Here is an 18,928-nt window from a genome sequence, read left to right as displayed (position 1 = left end):
ACTGCCAGGTAAATCTGCAAACACTCTTATGCATTCTTCATCTCTGGGGAAATACTGGGTTGGCAAAAAAGTTCATCTGGGTTTTTCTATAAGATGGTACAAAAAAAACCTGCATGAAATTTTTGGCCAACTCAATATAAAGATGTCCAACTTAGTGTGCCCAGTAAAGGGTTAGGGCAGGGCGGGGCAGTCCAGAAAGCATGACTTTCAGAGGTACTCTGCTTGCCCCCTCTGATCTCCCGCCTTTCTGTGGGAGCATCCCCGCCAGTATGAGATTCTCCCCTTATGCCAGAGGTCGTAAGAATACATCCAGATATAAATATGGAGGCGGGGTGAATTGACATAAAGACATTTTTCCCTCTTTTGTGGCCTGAAGATGTGCTTTTCTTTCAAGAAAAGAACCACATAACAATCACTTTATGATAAAATATCTGCTAAGATCACAGATATTCAGTTCATAATTCTTCTTACTGTGTGTGCTCCCTCACTCAGTCGTGTCTGACTCTGCAACCCCACAGACTGCAGCCCGCCAGGCTCCACTGTCCATGGGATTTCCCAGGCAAGAATACTGGAGTGGTTTGCCATTTCCTTCTCCAGGGGAAAATACTTACTACTACTCTATAAATACATAACTATATAATAAAGAGCTGATCATAAGTGTAGAGATTTACCACTGAAGTATGTTGTCTAACATATGTCTTATTTGAGAGAACATATTAAATGAATACTTGTTGCATGTGGCAGCTCCTCCTTCTCCTACGCTATTACACATAACCATCTATGGCACTGGATTTCTACCTTCAGCAGAGCCGCAACGGCTTCCTGCGTTGCATGACGGACGTCTTCTCCATTCACCGTCAGTATCTGGTCTCCCTGTAGCAGTCGCCCATCAGCATCTGCAATGCCTCCTTTGACAACATCGGACACAAACACTCCAGTATCATTTCTGTAAGTGTGATTTTTAAATACCACCATTATTATTTTTTCCCAATTGGAATGCAATGCTTAAAAAGGCTAACATTTTAGAATTGAAAATTTTACTTCTATTTTTATGACTTTAAAACTTTTATTGCTTTATCAACACTGGTGAAACTGAGAATTTTGTATAATAATAGTATCTTATGTCTTTATAATATTTTATAGATTAAACATATCTTTCATAAGCATATTTATTCAACACTTAAAAACTGTGAGTAGAAGTGGTTATTATACACATTTTATAGGTCACATAGCTACTAAATGGAAAAAAAGGGACTTAAGAGTCAGTCACCGGGAGAAAAATCTATTGTTCTTTCTACACTATATTGAAGCCTTGAATGGATATTGACCTGTGCCTATATAAATATGTTGCTATTATCAACAACATCATTAACATTACTTAAAAGAAACAACGGATGTGTCTCAAACTAAAACCATTTGTTACTCAAAATTACATACCTTTGCTGTGATGTCTCATTTAAATCATTACGGGTCTAACTTTCATACAAGATAGGTTTATGCAAAATGAACAACTATTAAGCTTATTCACAACCTTCTTTTCATAAAAGTAAAAATAACTCAATGACTTCCTGTTGAGATATAAAGATGACCATGTAGAAACATTTAGTAAGGTTTAATTGCATCACTTCTTCTTGCCAAGGTCTTGACCTCAAACAAGTCATTTCATCGTGTGATACGGTTTTCCCATCTTTAGAATAACTGTGCTGGAATTTACTAGATTAAATTATTTTTAACATTACCAATATATACATATTTAAATAAATTAGGTATTCAATTTATGTAAATTCACTGACCTACTACTCCAGGCCTCTTAATTTACACTCTCTGTTTCCTTCAGGTGGTGTGCTCTTGTCATGCTGATGCTTCTCTCTAGAATATCCTCCTTCTCCTTTTGTTAGATCACCTCTCACATATCACACTTTTAGCTTCATCTCAGGCACTTTTTTTATAAAGCAGTTTTCCTAACCTACTTTCCTTAAATAAGGTCACATGATCCCTTTCTCCTTTGCTTCCATGGATTCCTCACAATATGTTTCTGTCTCTCATTAATAGATTCCTTTGTTGCAAGAATATATTTAATTCTCATTTACCAAACTGAGTTTTCAGATGTTAGCATTCATGCCTCTTTTAACTTTATTTCCCAGAACCTTAGAGATCTCTTGGCACCCAGCAGGTACTCAAAATTACCAAATGCCTTTTTGTCTTGTTGCTGTTGTTCAGTTGCTATGTCCTACTCGTTGAGACTCCATGAACTGCAGCATGCCAGCCTCCTCTGTCTTCCACTATTTCTCGGAGTTTGCTCAAATTTATGTCCATTGAGTTGGTGATGCTATCTAAACATCTCATCCTCTGTTGCCCCCATCTCCATTTGCCTTCAATCTTTCCCAGCATCAGGGTCTTTTTCAATGAGTTGGCTCTTCACATCATGTGGCCAAAGTATGGGAGCTTTAGCTTCAGCAACAGTCCTTCCAATGAATATTCAGGCTTGATTTCCTTTAGGATTGACTGGTTTGATCTCCTTGCAGTCCAAGGGACTTCCAAGAGTCTTCTCCAACAACACAATTCATCAAATCTTTGGCAATTAGCCTTCTTTCAGCCTTCTTTATGGTCCAACTCTCACATCTATTCACGACTACAGGAAAAACCACAACTTTGACTATACAGACCTTTATCAGCAAAGTGATGCCCTTTTTAATATACTGCCTAGGTTGGTCATAGTTTTCCTTCCGAGGAGCAAGCATCTTTTAATACCGACTAAAAAAGTCTAAATTAGTATCTTCTGATGTTCCACTGCTGCATGGGCTGACAGTTCAGTTCAGTTCAGTTCAGTCACTCAGTCGTGTCCGACCCTTTGCGACCCCATGAATCGCAGCACGCCAGGCCTCCCTGTCCATCACCAACTCCCAGAGTTCACTGAGACTCACGTCCATTGAGTCAGTGATGCCATCCAGCCATCTCATCCTCTGTCATCCCCTTCTCCTCCTGCCCCCGATCCCTCCCAGCATCAGCTGACAGTAGCTACCTACAGAACACAAGCAGGTGATAAAGATTCTACTACTACTAGTACTCTTCAAAGAAATTTAAGTTCAATCCTTTCCAGGAAATCACTGCCTTTGCCCTGATTAGTCATACCTTTTACCAACAATACTCAACCCCAGGCCTTTCCCTGGCTTCTTCTGCAGCTCGACGGTGAGGGTGTCATACACGTCCTCCTCTTTGTATGGGGCCTCATCTCTGTACAGCGTCAGGCGCACCCTTTGTGGTGTCTGTCTTAGGACATTTATTGCTTCATCATGTGTGGCCTTCCTCAAGTCAATTCCATTTACCTGTACAGAAGAGGGACACAGATGGTGAGGAAGTAGATGAGTTGAGTAAAGTGAAGAAAGATGGACAAGGGAAGGGGTGGGGAGAAAGAGAAAAGGAAGGGGCAGGGAGAGAAACAAAGACCACCCTCTCCACAGTTGCCTTTCCTTTGAGGTAAAGGTCAAATGCACAGCATTCTGTACCTCTAAAATCTGATCTCCAGCCCAGAGTCTTCCATCTTTACATGCTGCTCCTTCCTCATAAACTTCATGGATAATAATGGCACCCTAAGGGCACAAACAAAACAAACCATGCTTTACCCCATCCTCCCTAGGGATGGTGAACAGAAATGCAGTCAAAGCACACTGTACTCTTAGAGACACTGATAAGGGTTATACACTGACTATATCTGTATGTGAGGCATGCATCAAAATTCAAAGAAAAGCATAACAAGACAAGTTGCTGTAAGTCTTAAAGAAATTTGTATTTCTTTCAAATGACAGGGAATTTTAAAGAAAAAATTTATAAAATACATAAATCACCCACACACTTATTTATAATAGATACACATCACCTTTCCTATCCACAAATGAAATTAACAGATATGCCTCACGTTTCCTATTTATAAGTGGAATGAATGGCTTTTAAATGCATTTTTTGACAATTAGAAATTTTTGTCTATAAATTATCCAATTTATCAAATGTTTTCTCAGTACGGGTCTAACCCAATGATATCCAGTCAGTAAAAAGACGATTAAAATATGGCAGGAACTGGTAAACTAACACAAACATTTTGAACCTAAAGGGCACAATCACAAGTATAAAGGAATATTACTAAGTCAGTGTTGACTCACTCAAAGTAAATGAGTAATTGCCCCACAAATTAAAGTAACAAGAAATGGTACACTGCCTAAGTCTTTGTATTTCATTTCATACGGCTGATGGCAATTTCCCTGCAGTGACCTCTCAGGGACCACTGAAGAGGCTGCATATGTGGAGCATCTCTGACTGCACCCTCACCAGCAGTGTGTCGGACCCCCCAACGATGCTCAGGCCCAGTCCTGTCCGCCCTTTGGAAATCTCAATAGTTGTTTCACAGCCTGGGATGATGGGGCAGGTTGCAGGATCAGAAGCAAAGATTGCTGGTGTTGACGACCTGCTTGTACCTAAAAGTAAGTTTAAAGTGAAATACAAATAAAAATTGGTCAGAAGGCATATACATCAAACTCACCACACTGGTTGCCTTGGGGGATGGAGCAGAAACATGGGCCCGAGTTTGGGGACAAAGAAGACTTCGATTCCACCGTAATCTTTTAGTTGTGTTTAAAACCATCCAACAAATAATTACATCATCATTGTTACCTTAGTGTAGTGGGTACAAAATTACCTGTAAATTATTTTCTGCACTATTCTGTATTTTTCTTTAATTACTGGAGATAATAGGTAAAAGGAATGAGAATAGAGTTGAACTCAGCTGCTAGTTTCACTCTGATATTCTGTTTCATGGGAGCCAAACAAATCTCTTAAGAAATTTTGATTCGTAAAACTTAGAACTGAGATATGCAGTGGAGACCTAACTCACATTCAGGGAAGACAAAACATAAAGAACATCAGTAATTCTGGTCATGGTGCCTGCCACTCATGGCTTTTTAGGTTTCTGATTTGGTTTTCTCCTTATGTAATCAAATTTGTAATCAAATCATACATGCAACCAGATTTAATATCTGGGTTTATAACACATTAAGTGAGCCCCACCGGAAGTTTGTTTCTTAATGTCTCAATGTGTTATAAACTTGAATATTAAATACTGGTGCATATATGCTCAAAATTAAATAAATAAGATTGGATTATGAAAAAATAAGGAGAATATAATCTCATACTCTGCTGTATGAGAGTCTTCATATTACGTTTAGTGATATACCAAAAAGCATATTCAAAGAAATATTCATAAGCAAATAGCATATTCAGAGAAAGTTGGTAGACTTGATAGATTAGCTTTAGAGAAAACGTTCTTTTTAGGAATCAGAGGCAGACTAGTTTCTTGCTCCAGAAATGGTAAGAAGAGGTGAAAGATATTTTCCTTTATGCTATGTTTCCATTTAGCATCTTATATGTTTATAGACATGCTATTTAGGGATCAACTTAATATTGAAAAATTACAAAATTACTATATTTTTTAACATTTTAGAGAATTATTCAGTCTTTCTAAATAAAGGATTACTTCCATTAGATGTTTATTACTTTAAGATTTTTTAGCAATAAAGTCCAACTGTATAGTACAGGGAACTATATTCAATGTACTGCTGCTGCAGGCGCTAAGTCGCTTAAGTCGTGTCCAACTCCATGCAACCCCATAGACGGCTGCCCACCAGGCTCCCCTGTCCCTGGGATTCTCCAGGCAAGAAGACTGGAGTGGGTTGCCATTTCCTCTCCAATGCATGAAAGTGAAAAGTGAAAGTGAAGTCACTCAGTCATGTCCGACTGTTAGCACCCCCATGGACTGCAGCCAACCGGGCTCCTCCGTCCATGGGATTTTCCAGGCAAGAGTACTGGAGTGGGTTGCCATTGCCTTCTCCGATTCAATGTACTAGGATAAACTCTAATGGAAAGAATATAAAAGAATGCGTGTATATATATATGTACACACACACACACACACACACACACATATATACACAACTGAGTCAGCAGAAATTAACACATCATAAATCAACTATACTTCAATTTAAAAGCTGTGGTACATATACACAATGGAGTATTATGCAGCCATTAAAAAGAATACATTTGAATCAGTTCTAATGAGGTGGATGAAACTGGAGCCTATTATACAGAGTAAAGTAAGCCAGAAGGAAAAACACCAATACAGTATACTAACGCATATATATGGAATTTAGAAAGATGGTAACAATAACCCGGCGTACGAGACAGCAAAAGAGACACTGATGTATAGAACAGTCTTATGGACTCTGTGGGAGAGGGAGAGGGTGGGAAGATTTGGGAGAATGGCAAGGAAACATGTAAAATATCATGTAGGAAACGAGTTGCCAGTCCAGGTTCGATGCACGATGCTGGATGCTTGGGGCTGGTGCACTGGGACGGCCCAGAGGGATGGTATGGGGAGGGAGGAGGGAGGAGGGTTCGGGATGGGGAACACATGTATACCTGTGGTGGATTCATTTTGATATTTGGCAAAACTAATACAATTATGTAAAGTTTAAAAATAAAATAAAATTAGAAAAAAAATAAAAATAAAAACAGACTTTTAAACCAATTATATTACAAATGTTTTAAACTGCTGTTTCATTAAAAACCTGTCAAAAGAACTGAAAGTTTCAGTTTAGAAACTAAAAGAGCTTTTTTCTCCAAATGCAGACAAAGTGTTTTTAACTACTTTTTTTAAATGCCACAAAGCTTGAAATGTATTCTTTTACTGAAAATCAGTGTGATTTTTCTGAAAAAGAACCTCAAAGGAATAATTTGCCTCAATGTACGAGACTGACATTTCAATTACATGTGAAATGGTCAGCCCAAGCTCCATATCCAACCATTTCATCTACTTCGTTCTCTTCAACAGTATCTGCTGTTTACACCCAAAGGAAGAACTCATATCCACTGTGTACATGTGGCAATGAGCAACATTTTAGGAGTTTGATATAGTGCCAGGCAAAGTTGATTCTACCAATGAAGTGGTATCATTGTATCCATATTAAAAATGAGAATACTGATGTTCCAAGAAGTTACATTACTTATTCAGTAGTATAAACAAGGAATGTACAAAATGAGATCTCTCATGTATTAGTAAGATACCTGGAGTCACAGATACTCTTAGCAAAAGGTCCTTGGAGAGCAAAGAGTATCACTCCTTTGTCTTAGAGTTGGGTGAGCAGAGGCTTAGAGTGGCTGGATGGGTTCCCCAAGGTTCTATGGCTGGTTAATGTACAGCACCAGATCCCTTCTCTTTGTACCATCCTTTCACCAAAATGCTGTCGGACTACAGCCTATCAAGCAGTGGACTACATACAGGCAGATGGCTCCCAAGCAGGGACTTGATACCGAGTCTGAACATGCCATGTGTGAGAACCATCAGGAGACAAGCCCTTACTTCGCATGGGCTCTGGTTCCGGAGAGCTAGACGGTGGGGCCACTGGAGACTGGGGGCTGCTCTTTTTCTCTCCGTTGGCTGTACCAGTTCCTGAAGTAGTAGCCTGGGAGTCTGGATTCTCAGCACGAATCGTCAATTTCACTTTTGTCTTTGCAGTTTTCAGAAGGTTAATAAACTGGCAGGGGGTTGGGGTGGAGGAGAAATAAAATTAAAGGCAAGTTAGTAGACTTACACACAAAAAAAGCCACTATGATAGCTGTAACTGGAAACATCTATGGTTGAGAGAAGAGTCAGAGGCAACTTTTTCCCTGCCAGGACTCAAGAGGTCAAGAAAGAATGGCTGCAGTTTCTAGTTTTTTAAATTTCCTGATACTGATTAAGGCCAAAAAGTCTACTTCAGACTATATTCTTCATTATATAAGAAAGAGCTTTCACTTGTAACATTTCTAATTAATACTGTTCATTTCTCTGGATCCTTACAACCTTAGAAGAATATGGGGTGCTTTACCCACTTCTGATCATAGGAAACACCCTCTTCCAACGACACAAGAGAAGACACTACACAAGGACATCACCAGATGGTCAATACCGAAATCAGATTGATTATATTCTTTCCAGCCAAAGATGCAGAAGCTCTATACAATCAGCAAAAATAAGAATAGATGTGGCTCAGATCATGAACTCATTGCCAAATTCAGATTTAAACTGAAGAACCTGTAGTTTCCCTACCTGTAGTAGGGAAAATCACTAGAACATTCAGGTAAGACCTAAATCAAATCTCTTAGAATTATACAGTAGAATTGACAAAGAGATTCAAGGGATTAGATCTGATAGACAGAGTGCCTGAAAAACTATGGACAGAGGTTCCTTCCTGACATTGTACCAGAGGCAGTGATGAAGACCATACCCAAGAAAAAGAAATGGAAAAACGGTTGTCTGACAAGGCCTTATATATAGCTGAGAAAGAGACGCTAAAGGCAAAGGAGACAAGGAAAGACATACCCATTTGAATGCAGAGCTCCAAAGATAGCAAGGAGAGAGAAGAAAGCCTTCCTTAGTGATCAGTGCAAAGAAATAGAGGAAAACAATAGAATGGGAAAGACTAGAGGGCTCTTCAAGAAAATTAGAGATACTAAGAGAACATTTCACGCAAAAATGGGCAAAATAAAGGACAGAAATGGTATGGTAACAGAGCAGAAATATTAAGAAGAGGTGGCAAGAGTACACAGAAGAACTGTACAAAAAAGATCTTCACGACCCAGATAATCACAATGGTGTGATCACTCACCTAGAGCCAGACATTCTGGAATTTGAAGTCGAGTTGGCCTTAGGAAGCATCACTACGAACAAAGCTAGTGGAAATGATGGAATTCCAGTTGAGCTACTTCAAATCCTAAAAGACGATGCTATGAAAGTGCTACACTCAATATGCCAGCTAATTTGGAAAACTCACCAGCAGCCAAGGGCTGGAAAAGGTCAGTTTTCATTCCAATCCCAAAGAAAGGCAATGCCAGAGACTGTTTAAACTACCACACAACTGCACTCATTTCACATGCTAGCAAAGTAATACTCAAAATTTTCTAAGCCAGGCTTCAACAATATGTGAACCATGAACTTCAGATGTTCAAGCTGGACTTAGAAAAGGCAAAGAAACCAGAGAGCAAATTGCCAACATCTGCTGGATCATCAAAAAAGCAAGAGAGTTCCAGAAAAACATCAACTTCTGCTTTACTGACTGTGCCAAACCCTTGACTGTGTGGATCGCAACAAACTGTGGAAAATTCTGAAAGAGATGGGAATACCAGACCTCCTGACCTGCCTCTTGAGAAATCTATATGCAGGTCAAGAAGTAACAGTTAGAACTGGACATGGAACAACAGACTGGTTCTAAACAGGAGCACGAGTAAATCAAGGCTGTATATTGTCACCCTGTTTATTTAACTTATATGCAGATACATTATGTGAAATGTCAGGCTAGATGAATCACAAGCTGGAATAAAGATTGCTGGGAGAAATATCAATAACCTCAGATATGCAGATGACACCACCCTTATGGCAGAAAGCAAAGAGGAATACAGATGACTAACAAACACATGAAAAGATGCTCAACATCACTCATTATCAGAGAAATGCAAATCAAAACCACTAAGAGGTACCATTTCACGCCAGTCAGAATGGCTGCGATCCAAAAGTCTACAAGCAATAAATGCTGGAGAGGGTGTGGAGAAAAGGGAACCCTCTTACACTGTTGGTGGGAATGCAAACTAGTACAGCCACTATGGAGAACAGTGTGGAGATTCCTTAAAAAACTGGAAATTGAACTGCCTTATGATCCAGCAATCCCACTGCTGGGCATACACATTGAGGAAACCAGAAGGGAAAGAGACACGTGTACCCCAATGTTCATTGCAGCACTGTTTATAATAGCCAGGACATGGAAGCAACCTAGATGCCCATCAGCAGATGAATGGATAAGAAAGCAGTGGTACATATACACAATGGAGTATTACTCAGCCATTAAAAAGAATACATTTGAATCAGTTCTAATGAGGTGGATGAAACTGGAGCCTATTATACAGAGTGAAGTAAGTCAGAAAGAAAAACACCAATACAGTATATATGGAATTTAGAAAGATGGTAACAATAACCCTGTATATGAGACAGCAAAAGAGACACTGATGTATAGAACAGTCTTTTGGACTCTGTGGGAGAGGGAGAGGGTGGGATGATTTGGGAGAATGGCATTGAAATACGTATACTATCATGTATGAAACGAGTTGCCAGTCCAGGTTCCATGCACGATACTGGATGCTTGGGGCTGGTGCACTGGGACGACCCAGAGGGATGGTATGGGGAGGGAGGAGGGAGGAGGGTTCAGGATGGGGAACATGTGTATACCTGTGGCGGATTCATTTTGATATTTGGCAAAACCAATACAATATTGTAAAGTTTAAAAATAAAATAAAATTTAAAAAAAAAAGAAAAAAAAATGTGAAAAAAAAAAAATAGACTCTTGACGAAGGTAAAAGAGGAGTGAAAAAGTTGGCTTAAAGCTCAACATTCAGAAAACGAAGATCATGGCATCTGGTGCCATTACTTCATGGAGAATAGATGGGGAAATAATGGAAACAGTGACAGACTTTATTCCTTTGGGCTCCAAAATCACTGCAGATGGTGACTAAAGCCATGGAATTAGAAGATGTTTGCTTCTCAGAAGAAAAGCTGTGACCAACCTAGATAGCATATTAAAAAGCAGAGACATTACATTGCCAACAAAGGTCTGTCTAGTCAAAGCTATGGTTTTTTCAGTAGTCATGTATGGATGTGAGAGCTGGACTATCAAGAAAGCTGAGTGCTGAAGAATTGATGCTTTTGAACTGTGGTTTTGGAGAAGACTCCTGAGAGTCCCTTGGACTGCAAGGAGATCCAACCAGTCCATCCTAAAGGAGATCAGTCCTGAATATTCATTGGAAGGACTGATGCTGAAGCTGAAGCTCCAATACTTTGGCCCCCTGACCTGAAGGCCTGACTCATCTGAAATGACCCTGATGCTGGGAAAGATTGAAGGCAGGAGGAGAACGAGACAACAGAGCATAAGATGGTTGGATGGCATCACTGACTGGATGGACTGAGTATGAGCAAGCTCCAGGATTTGGTGATACACAGGGAATCCTGGTGTGCTGTAGTCCACGTGGTCACAAAGAGTCGGACACGACCGAGTGATTGAAATGAACTACTTCTGTTTCTTTTTCTTTTTTTTTTTTTTCAATTTTTATTTATTTTAAATTTTTAAAAGAAAATCCATCCTTAACCCTCCTCCCTCCTCCCTCCCCATACCATCCCTCTGGGTCGTCCCAGTGCACCAGTCCCAAGCATCCAGCATCGTGCATTGAACCTGGACTGGCATCTCGTTTCATACATGACATTTCACATGTTTCAATGCCATACTTCTGTTTCTATAGACAACGTGAAGCAGCTTACATAAACATTTTTAATAAAATGGGAACATTTATGCTAAAAGCAAGATAAAGAAAACTATGCAAGAGAAGAATCAAGCCAAATGGAATGTTAAAAACATACACATGTGGGTTAAAGAATAAAACCTATACAATTATTAAAAGTGGTGCTGGAAAGACTGGACAGCTACGTGTGAAAGAATGAGAACACTTTCTAACACCATACACAAAAATAAACTCAAAATGCATTAGAGACTTAAATGTAAGGTCAGAAACCATAAAGCTCTTAAGAGGAAAATAGGCAGTGCACACTTTGACATAAATCACTGCAAGCTCCTCTTTGACCCACCTCCTAGAGTACTGGAAACAGAGAAAAATAAACAAACGGGGCCTAATTAAACTTAAAAGCTTTTGTATAGCAAACTAAACTATTAATAATATAAAAAGACAAACCTCAGAATGGGAGAAAAAACTGCAAGCGAAACTGACAAAGGATTAATCCCAAAATACACAAGCAGCTCATACAGTTCAATAATACAAAAACAAAAACTGTCCAATCACACACTGGGCAGAAGACCTAAAGAAGATATCTTCTTCTCCAAAGAAGATATATAAGAAGATGGCCAATAAATACATAAAAAGATGATCAATATAGCTCATTATTAGAGAAAAGAAAATCACAACTACAATGAGGTATCAACTCACCCCAATCAGAATTGCCATTATTAAAAAAAACAAAAACAAAAGAAACCACAAGCAAAAATGCTAGAGAATATGTGGAGAAAAGGAACCCTCTCGCACTGTCAGTGGACATGTAAACTGGTACAGCCACGAGGGAGAACAGTATGGAGAGTCCTTAACAAACTGGGAATAAAACTACCAGATAAAAACCCAGCAATAAAACCCAACGATCACACTACTGGGTTTATACCCTGAGAAAACCACAAGTCAAAAAGACACATGTACCGCAATGTTCAATGCAGCACTATTTACAAGAGCTAGGACAAGGAAGCAATCTAGACATCCTGACAGATGAATGGATAAAGAAATCGCAGTTACCACACACACATACACACAGGATTATTACTTAGACAGAAAAAGAAACAGATCAGTTGTAGTGAGGTGGATGAACCTGGAGTCTGTTATACAGAGTGATGTTAGAAAAACAAATATCATATATTAACGCATATATATGGGATGTAGAAAACTAGTACTGATGAACTTATTTAGAGGAAAGAAATAAAGACGCAAACATAGAGAACAGACTTGTGGACACAGTGGGTAAGGAGAGGCTAGGAGAAATTGAGAAAGTAGCACTGCCATATTTATACTATCCTGTATAAAATAGATAGCTAACAGGAAGTTGCTATATGACACAGGGAGCCCAGGCTGGCACTCTGTGATGACCTGGAGGGGTGGAATTGGGGGTGGGGAGGCTCAAGATGGAGGAGATACATATATAGTTATAACTGATTCACACTGATGTATGGCAGAGACCACCACAACACTGTGAAGCAATTTTCCTCCAAAATAACACAAACTGAATTTTAAAATGATTTAAGCACCTTGCTGGCCAATGTATAAATGGACACAGTGACCCACCAAATCTCAAAGAAACACAGTTTGTTTGTTTGTTTGTTTTTCTAGCATTTACCAAAGGCTCAAGTGAAACTCCCAGTAAGTACAGTATTAAGATCACTTTTGAGAAGGAAGAAACTCAGGCATAAACAACTATTTATCCACTTAAAAGTTATAATAATTTAATGTCTGAGTTTTAAAATCTGTTTATAAAGCAATATAAATAGTGGATATTTATAGAAGCAAATCCATAGACAGTATATTAAAAAGCAGAGACATCACTTTGCTAACAAAGGTTCTTATAGTCAAAGCTATGTTTTTTCCAGTAATCATGTACGGATGTGAGAATTGGACCATAAAGGAGGCTGAGTGTTAAAGAACTGATGCTTTCGAATTGCAGTGCTAGAGAAGACTCTTGAGAGTCCCTTAGACAACAAGCAGATCAAGCCAGTCAATCCTAAAGGAAATCAACCCTGAATATTCACTGGAAGGACTGATGCTGAAGCTGAAGTTCCAATACTTTGGCCACTAGATGTGAAGAGCCGACTCATCTGAATAGACCCTGACAATGGGAAAGATTGAGGGCAGGAGGTGAAGAGGGCGATAGTGCATGAGATGATTGGATGGTATCACCGACTCAATGGAGATGAGTTTGAGCAAATACAGGGAGATACTGAAGGACAGGGAAGCCTGGTGTGCTGTAGTTTACAGAGTCACAGAGACAGACATGACTTAGTTCCTGAACAAAAACAACACAGGAGCAAATATTCATTAAAAATATTCCTTTGGTTTTAATACTAAGTTGTCATTTGTTTAGAAGTTTGAAGTTTTCCTTCAAGAAAACTGAAATGATATTTATCAAAAATGCCCACTGAATACTGAATTTATCAGGTAACAGGAAAAATACTTATCATCTTAATTAGAAAACAGAAAGTAGAAATTAAGTACTTTTCAAATCTCCTCTCTTCCTTGCAGATATCTAATACAGCTAAACAGGTTTGATCCCATGACTGACCCCCACCCCCACACACTTAGCCATTTCCAAGGATGAGTTCACAGTACCATTTACTTTCTTTTGGATAAGTACCTTTTCAACAGGATAGCCAACAACAACTTCATCATCTACAGCCAAGATCTGATCTCCAACTTTCAGCCGTCCATCCTAGATGGAAACATGGAAACTTTTGAGTGATTTTACAGACAGAATTCCCTTCCTCACCAGTTTCTGACTGTAAGAAGGGGGAGGCCTCACCTTGGCTGCTGCCCCATGCTCTGTTAGACTCTTTATGATGACCCCACTGACTGTATCTTCTTCACTTATGGCAATGCCCAAACCCCCCTGATCCTACAGAAACAAAAACAGAAACACTTAGGAAATGTGAAACATGAAATTTATCCAAACAGAAAGGTATGTGACCGAAACTTCTGAACATTCAAAGGCTAGAAAAGCAATTAAAGGTGTTTTAAAATCCACTCTTCGAAATCCCCTTTTCTTAAGCAAACTTTGAATTACTTTAGTCGGATTAAATTTCTCCTCCATCAAATATTCAAATGTTCTCATTCCTCCCCTATGTCTAGTATCTCTAGTACTCAGTCGTGTCCGACTCTTTGCGACCCCATGGACTGCAGGACGCCAGCCTTCCCTGTTCATCACCAACTCCCAGACCTTGCTCAAACTCACGTCCATTGAGTCAGTGATGCCATCCAACCATCTTATCCTCTGTCGTCCCCTTCTCCTCCTGCCTTCAATCTTTCCCAGCATCAGGGTCTTTTCTTTTCAGCACATACACCAACTAACATATCTCTAGTCACTTTATCAGTAGATTCAGAAAATAAAAATGTATTCAACAACTTAATGAATGTACGTTTGAGAATTCAGTTCTGTGTAATTGGTTAAGTGACTTAAAACCAAAGCACACTCCTGCCTCCTTCTTCTGGCTTAGACATAACCACTAATACCGGTCCTTGCACGCCTGTTCCACTATCCCTTATTCTTCAGCAGACAGGCTGCCCTGACACATGCTCTGTGCTTTCTGGGGCTGAAAATCCACACTGGTTACTTCAAAGACTCGGGTTTTGGTTTGATACAGAGTGAAAATGCTCTCAACTCATGAGTCCAAAGACTTACCCTGAAAACCTGCCAAGGCTAGAAGAGCTACACTTACTTTAGCTATATTTTCCATACTTTCTTTTATCAAAACCAGGTGTTCCACAATGCTGGCTTTTACCTCTTCTTAGCGTTTATATGAATAAAATCTACCATAGGGTAGTGAATATTTTCATTCTGGTTAGAGCAACTTCCCTTATTACAGTTTCCATCCAGGCAGACAGAAAGCAAGAGACAAAGGAGCTTACATGAGAGCCATGCTTGCCATGCACTTTTAGGATCATGGCATCGAGGTAAAGCTTCATCATCATTTTAAAGATTACGAATACTGCTGCTTTGCTGACAGAGACCATTAATGCTTGATGACATTCCAGACTGTCATTGCACGTCCTCCCTACCACCACTCTTTTCATGTGCGTAATACAGAGACAATTACACAGGTTTACGGTAAGCAGAACTCAGCTATAATATACTTGCGGGCTAGATTTGGAAATCTGGATACGTTCCTTAACATCTCTAAACCTCTAAAATATCCTGTCCCCTCTCCCCTGCTGTCTCAAAGGACTCTCTCTGACATGGCAACAGAATGAGGGATGCTGGAATGGACATGTATGGACTTTTTGACAGAAAAGCTTTAATGACTTTTGTTCTTTTCCCTTTACCCACAACACAAACTGCCCATGACAATGTTTCTTAAAAGTATATGATAAGATCATAAAAAAATAATAATTAAAAAAAAAGTACATGATAATATCAGAGCAATCCATTTTTGTACAGGGTTATTTATTTTAAAAAAATAAATAAACCAAGAAGAATCAGTATTTTTTTCCACTAAGTGCTTAACAAACTTTGACCACATATCAGGCATTATGCCCACCAGTTTATAAACAACTCATTTAACCTTTCTAATTACAATATCAAAGGTAAGACTATCATCTCCAATTTACAGGTAAGAAAAATGGAGGCAAAGCAAGATCACAAAATGTGTTAAGTCTGTAACTGATGAAATAGGATTCAACCCAGTCAGACGGCCTTTGGTGCCCTGCCTTGGAGCTGGGAGTCTCGGAGGAAAGCACTCCCTTCTGCTGTAGCATTACACACAAAATCCCTCTGTCCCCCCATTCCACCTCCTCCGTTCCCCTCCTCTTCCCTGAGCATGTCACTGCTCTTTCTGTTTATTCTGTTCATCCACTGTCCACCTGCATTCCAGCATGAACCTGCAGCACCTAAAAGCATTTACAGGATTCTGTTCAACAAACCACCTCTTTCAAGTGGTCACTTGAATCCAAGGTTCAGATATTTTCAAAAGCAAATACCTCAACGATGCCTATCAGTGAGACTTCTAGGCATTTGGGCTTTCGGTCTGACAAAGGACAAAGCCTGTAACTTGTTTAATGTTTTATATCGTCCATAGCAAGTCCTTGTAAATAAATTAAACACAAGATCACTAAATGTCATACCTTGGGATAATCATAAAAGCAGGAGAAGCTGGGCCCCTGCTCAAGTATCAATTAGCACAATGGTTATCAAACGTTAGTGTACGCTGGCATCATGGAGAAGGCTTATTAAAACATGAGCTGAGGGCACACCCCAGAGCTGCTCCTTCGGGAGATCAGGGTGGGCCAAGCACCTGCAGTTCTAACAAGCTCTCAGGTGATGCTGATGCTGCTGGTCTGTGGAGACTAGTTTTGGGAAACAGTGAATCAGAACACCAGTGTCACGGTCCTCACATCATTTCAGTCCAATTCTAAGCAGATTTACCTTAGGAAGTTCTAGGTGTTGCACGTTTGTCAACGAACTGAGGTCAACAACTGCCTCAGAAGTAGTAACACTCGGTTCAGCCTGGCAGAGGGAAAAAGGCGACAAAATAGGCAAATGTTATGTTGTTTTGCTTGACCAAATAGTTGTTTATTGTTGTCTAGTCACTAAGTTGTGTCCGACTTTTTGCAACCCCGTGGACTGTAGCTCACTAGGCTCCTATGTCCATGAGATTTTGTAGGTAAGGATACTGGAGCGGGCTGCCATTTCCTAACCTGGGGGATCTTCTTGATCCAGGGACTGAACCCATGTCCCCTGCATTGGCAGGTAGATTATTTACTGCTGAGCCACCAGGGAAGCCTCAAAGGGGCCGCTTAATTAACATTATTTCATATGCTATATTCCATCATTATAATTTTAATACTTCATGACGTTTATGAACATTATATCTTAAAGATATGAATGAGGTGTGATTAGACAGTAATTATTTTGGAGCACAGAAACATAAAATGCTTCACAAGACTGTATGGATTTACTCTACAATGATGCCTAATAGTTACCCAGCTCCGAACAGCACAAGCACTGACATACAGAACGCCAGCAGAGGCACCATTCACTATGTTTCACTGTGCTAGACATCAAGTGAATGTAGGAGCTGTTAAATGTTTTACCCGAAAGTTACTAAAATCCATTTTCTTGATGGACGTTTTTGGTACAACTCACATGAAAATAAAATGTTCTCCTTTACAATCTTGAAAAACCACTTGATTCACTCAGTTCCCCATTATGATCAGTGAGTCCGTTCACCAGCATGAGACAAGTGATTTGTGCATCTTGCGTACAGAAAAGCCTAATGTTTAGATATTAATTTAGGGAAGAGTGTTTCCAATTCATACCCTTTTCCACTGACAGTATCATACTTCCTCTAATTTTAAGTTTTCATTCTCTATCTCCTTTTACTCATTCTAAACAAAGTAAACACAAAGCTTTCACCAAAACTCTCTTAAATTTGTGTCATCCTCTGGCCACTGCCTTCTCTTTCCTAAATTTCTTATCCACCATTTGCTTTATCAAAATCACTAATAATCATCTATTGGCAAATACAATGAACCCTCTTTATTCACCTTCTCGCAGGAGCCCTCCTCAGCTGCTGTGCGACCCACCCGCCTGATTCTTCATTTTGGACTTGTCAATTCTCCTTACAACTGATATCATACAATTCTGCCCTCGGCTCTCATCTTTTCTCAATGTCCTCCACAGACAGAGCCTGAGCTCCCATGGCTCCCAAGCTGGCATCTATGGGGATTCATCTCTAAACTCGAGACCAAACGTCCCCGTGAACACTTCTACCGAGCTTTCCAATAGACACTTCATTCTTAAGCTGCCTCAGAGAGAAAGTTCTCTATTTTTAAATAAATACCTGCTTTTCTTTTTTACTTTTTCTATTTTGATAAAAGATAACCATCTATTAAAGTCACCAAATCAGACATCTGGAAACCTGGTACATCTCATCTGTTTCATTCTCCAGCCTATGCTCAGCCCCCAAATGGTACCTGGTGGTGGATGAATACATTCTCAACCAGTCATTTTTCCTCACTGAATATATTTAGTTAGGGATGAAGTAATATCTATTTGGGTTCTAAAGACCTGACACAACCATTTCTTCTCTCTCTCTCTTTTATTTTTGGGCATCAGTTCAGGTCCTCCATATCTATCCCGTGAATTACTTTAATTCTCTTGCTCCCTTCAACTTCTCTGTCCTGCAACCTGTGATTTTTCTCTGTACCATTTCCAGAGTTCTTAAAAATAATCATTCTTTGAGTCTGCAAACATATAGCCTAAAAGACAAGGTCTGCATGGTGATCCTCATGATCCAACCCTACCTGTTCCCTGCCTCCCACTGTTCAACAGAGCTCTGCAGTTATCAATTCTCTGCATTTGCCAGAGCCTCCAGCCCATCCCTCAATCCATGTCCTCTGCTTGCAGTGTTTACGGCCCCAGACACCTACTCTCAACGTACACCTCATGTGAGACCTCCCCTATGTTTGCATTCTCTCCCCAGAGGTAACAGTGTCAACTCCTTTTCTGCCTTCATTATTCCCTTGACAGGCTCTACTACTGGGC

General features: G+C 39.7%; 1 protein-coding gene across 15 annotated transcripts in view; it reads right to left on the bottom strand.

Moving 5' to 3' along the window:
* Positions 1-18,928, bottom strand: part of MPDZ (multiple PDZ domain crumbs cell polarity complex component) — a 175,293-nt gene that overhangs the window by 13,594 nt on the left and 142,771 nt on the right. For all 15 annotated transcript variants that reach the window (XM_010807804.4, XM_005209940.5, XM_010807808.4 and 12 more), the window contains 8 exons: positions 16,808-16,888; positions 14,192-14,284; positions 14,027-14,101; positions 7,406-7,580; positions 4,324-4,469; positions 3,507-3,590; positions 3,133-3,326; positions 799-946 (listed from right to left, as the gene is read on the bottom strand). In XM_010807804.4, the coding sequence (XP_010806106.1) occupies positions 799-946; positions 3,133-3,326; positions 3,507-3,590; positions 4,324-4,469; positions 7,406-7,580; positions 14,027-14,101; positions 14,192-14,284; positions 16,808-16,888 (996 nt within the window). The remainder of the gene's footprint in view (positions 1-798; positions 947-3,132; positions 3,327-3,506; positions 3,591-4,323; positions 4,470-7,405; positions 7,581-14,026; positions 14,102-14,191; positions 14,285-16,807; positions 16,889-18,928) is intronic.

The sequence above is a fragment of the Bos taurus genome, chromosome 8 (genome assembly GCF_002263795.3).
Source record: "Bos taurus isolate L1 Dominette 01449 registration number 42190680 breed Hereford chromosome 8, ARS-UCD2.0, whole genome shotgun sequence".
NCBI classification, from domain to species: Eukaryota; Metazoa; Chordata; class Mammalia; order Artiodactyla; family Bovidae; genus Bos; species Bos taurus.
This window is presented reverse-complemented; position numbering and strand designations above follow the sequence as displayed.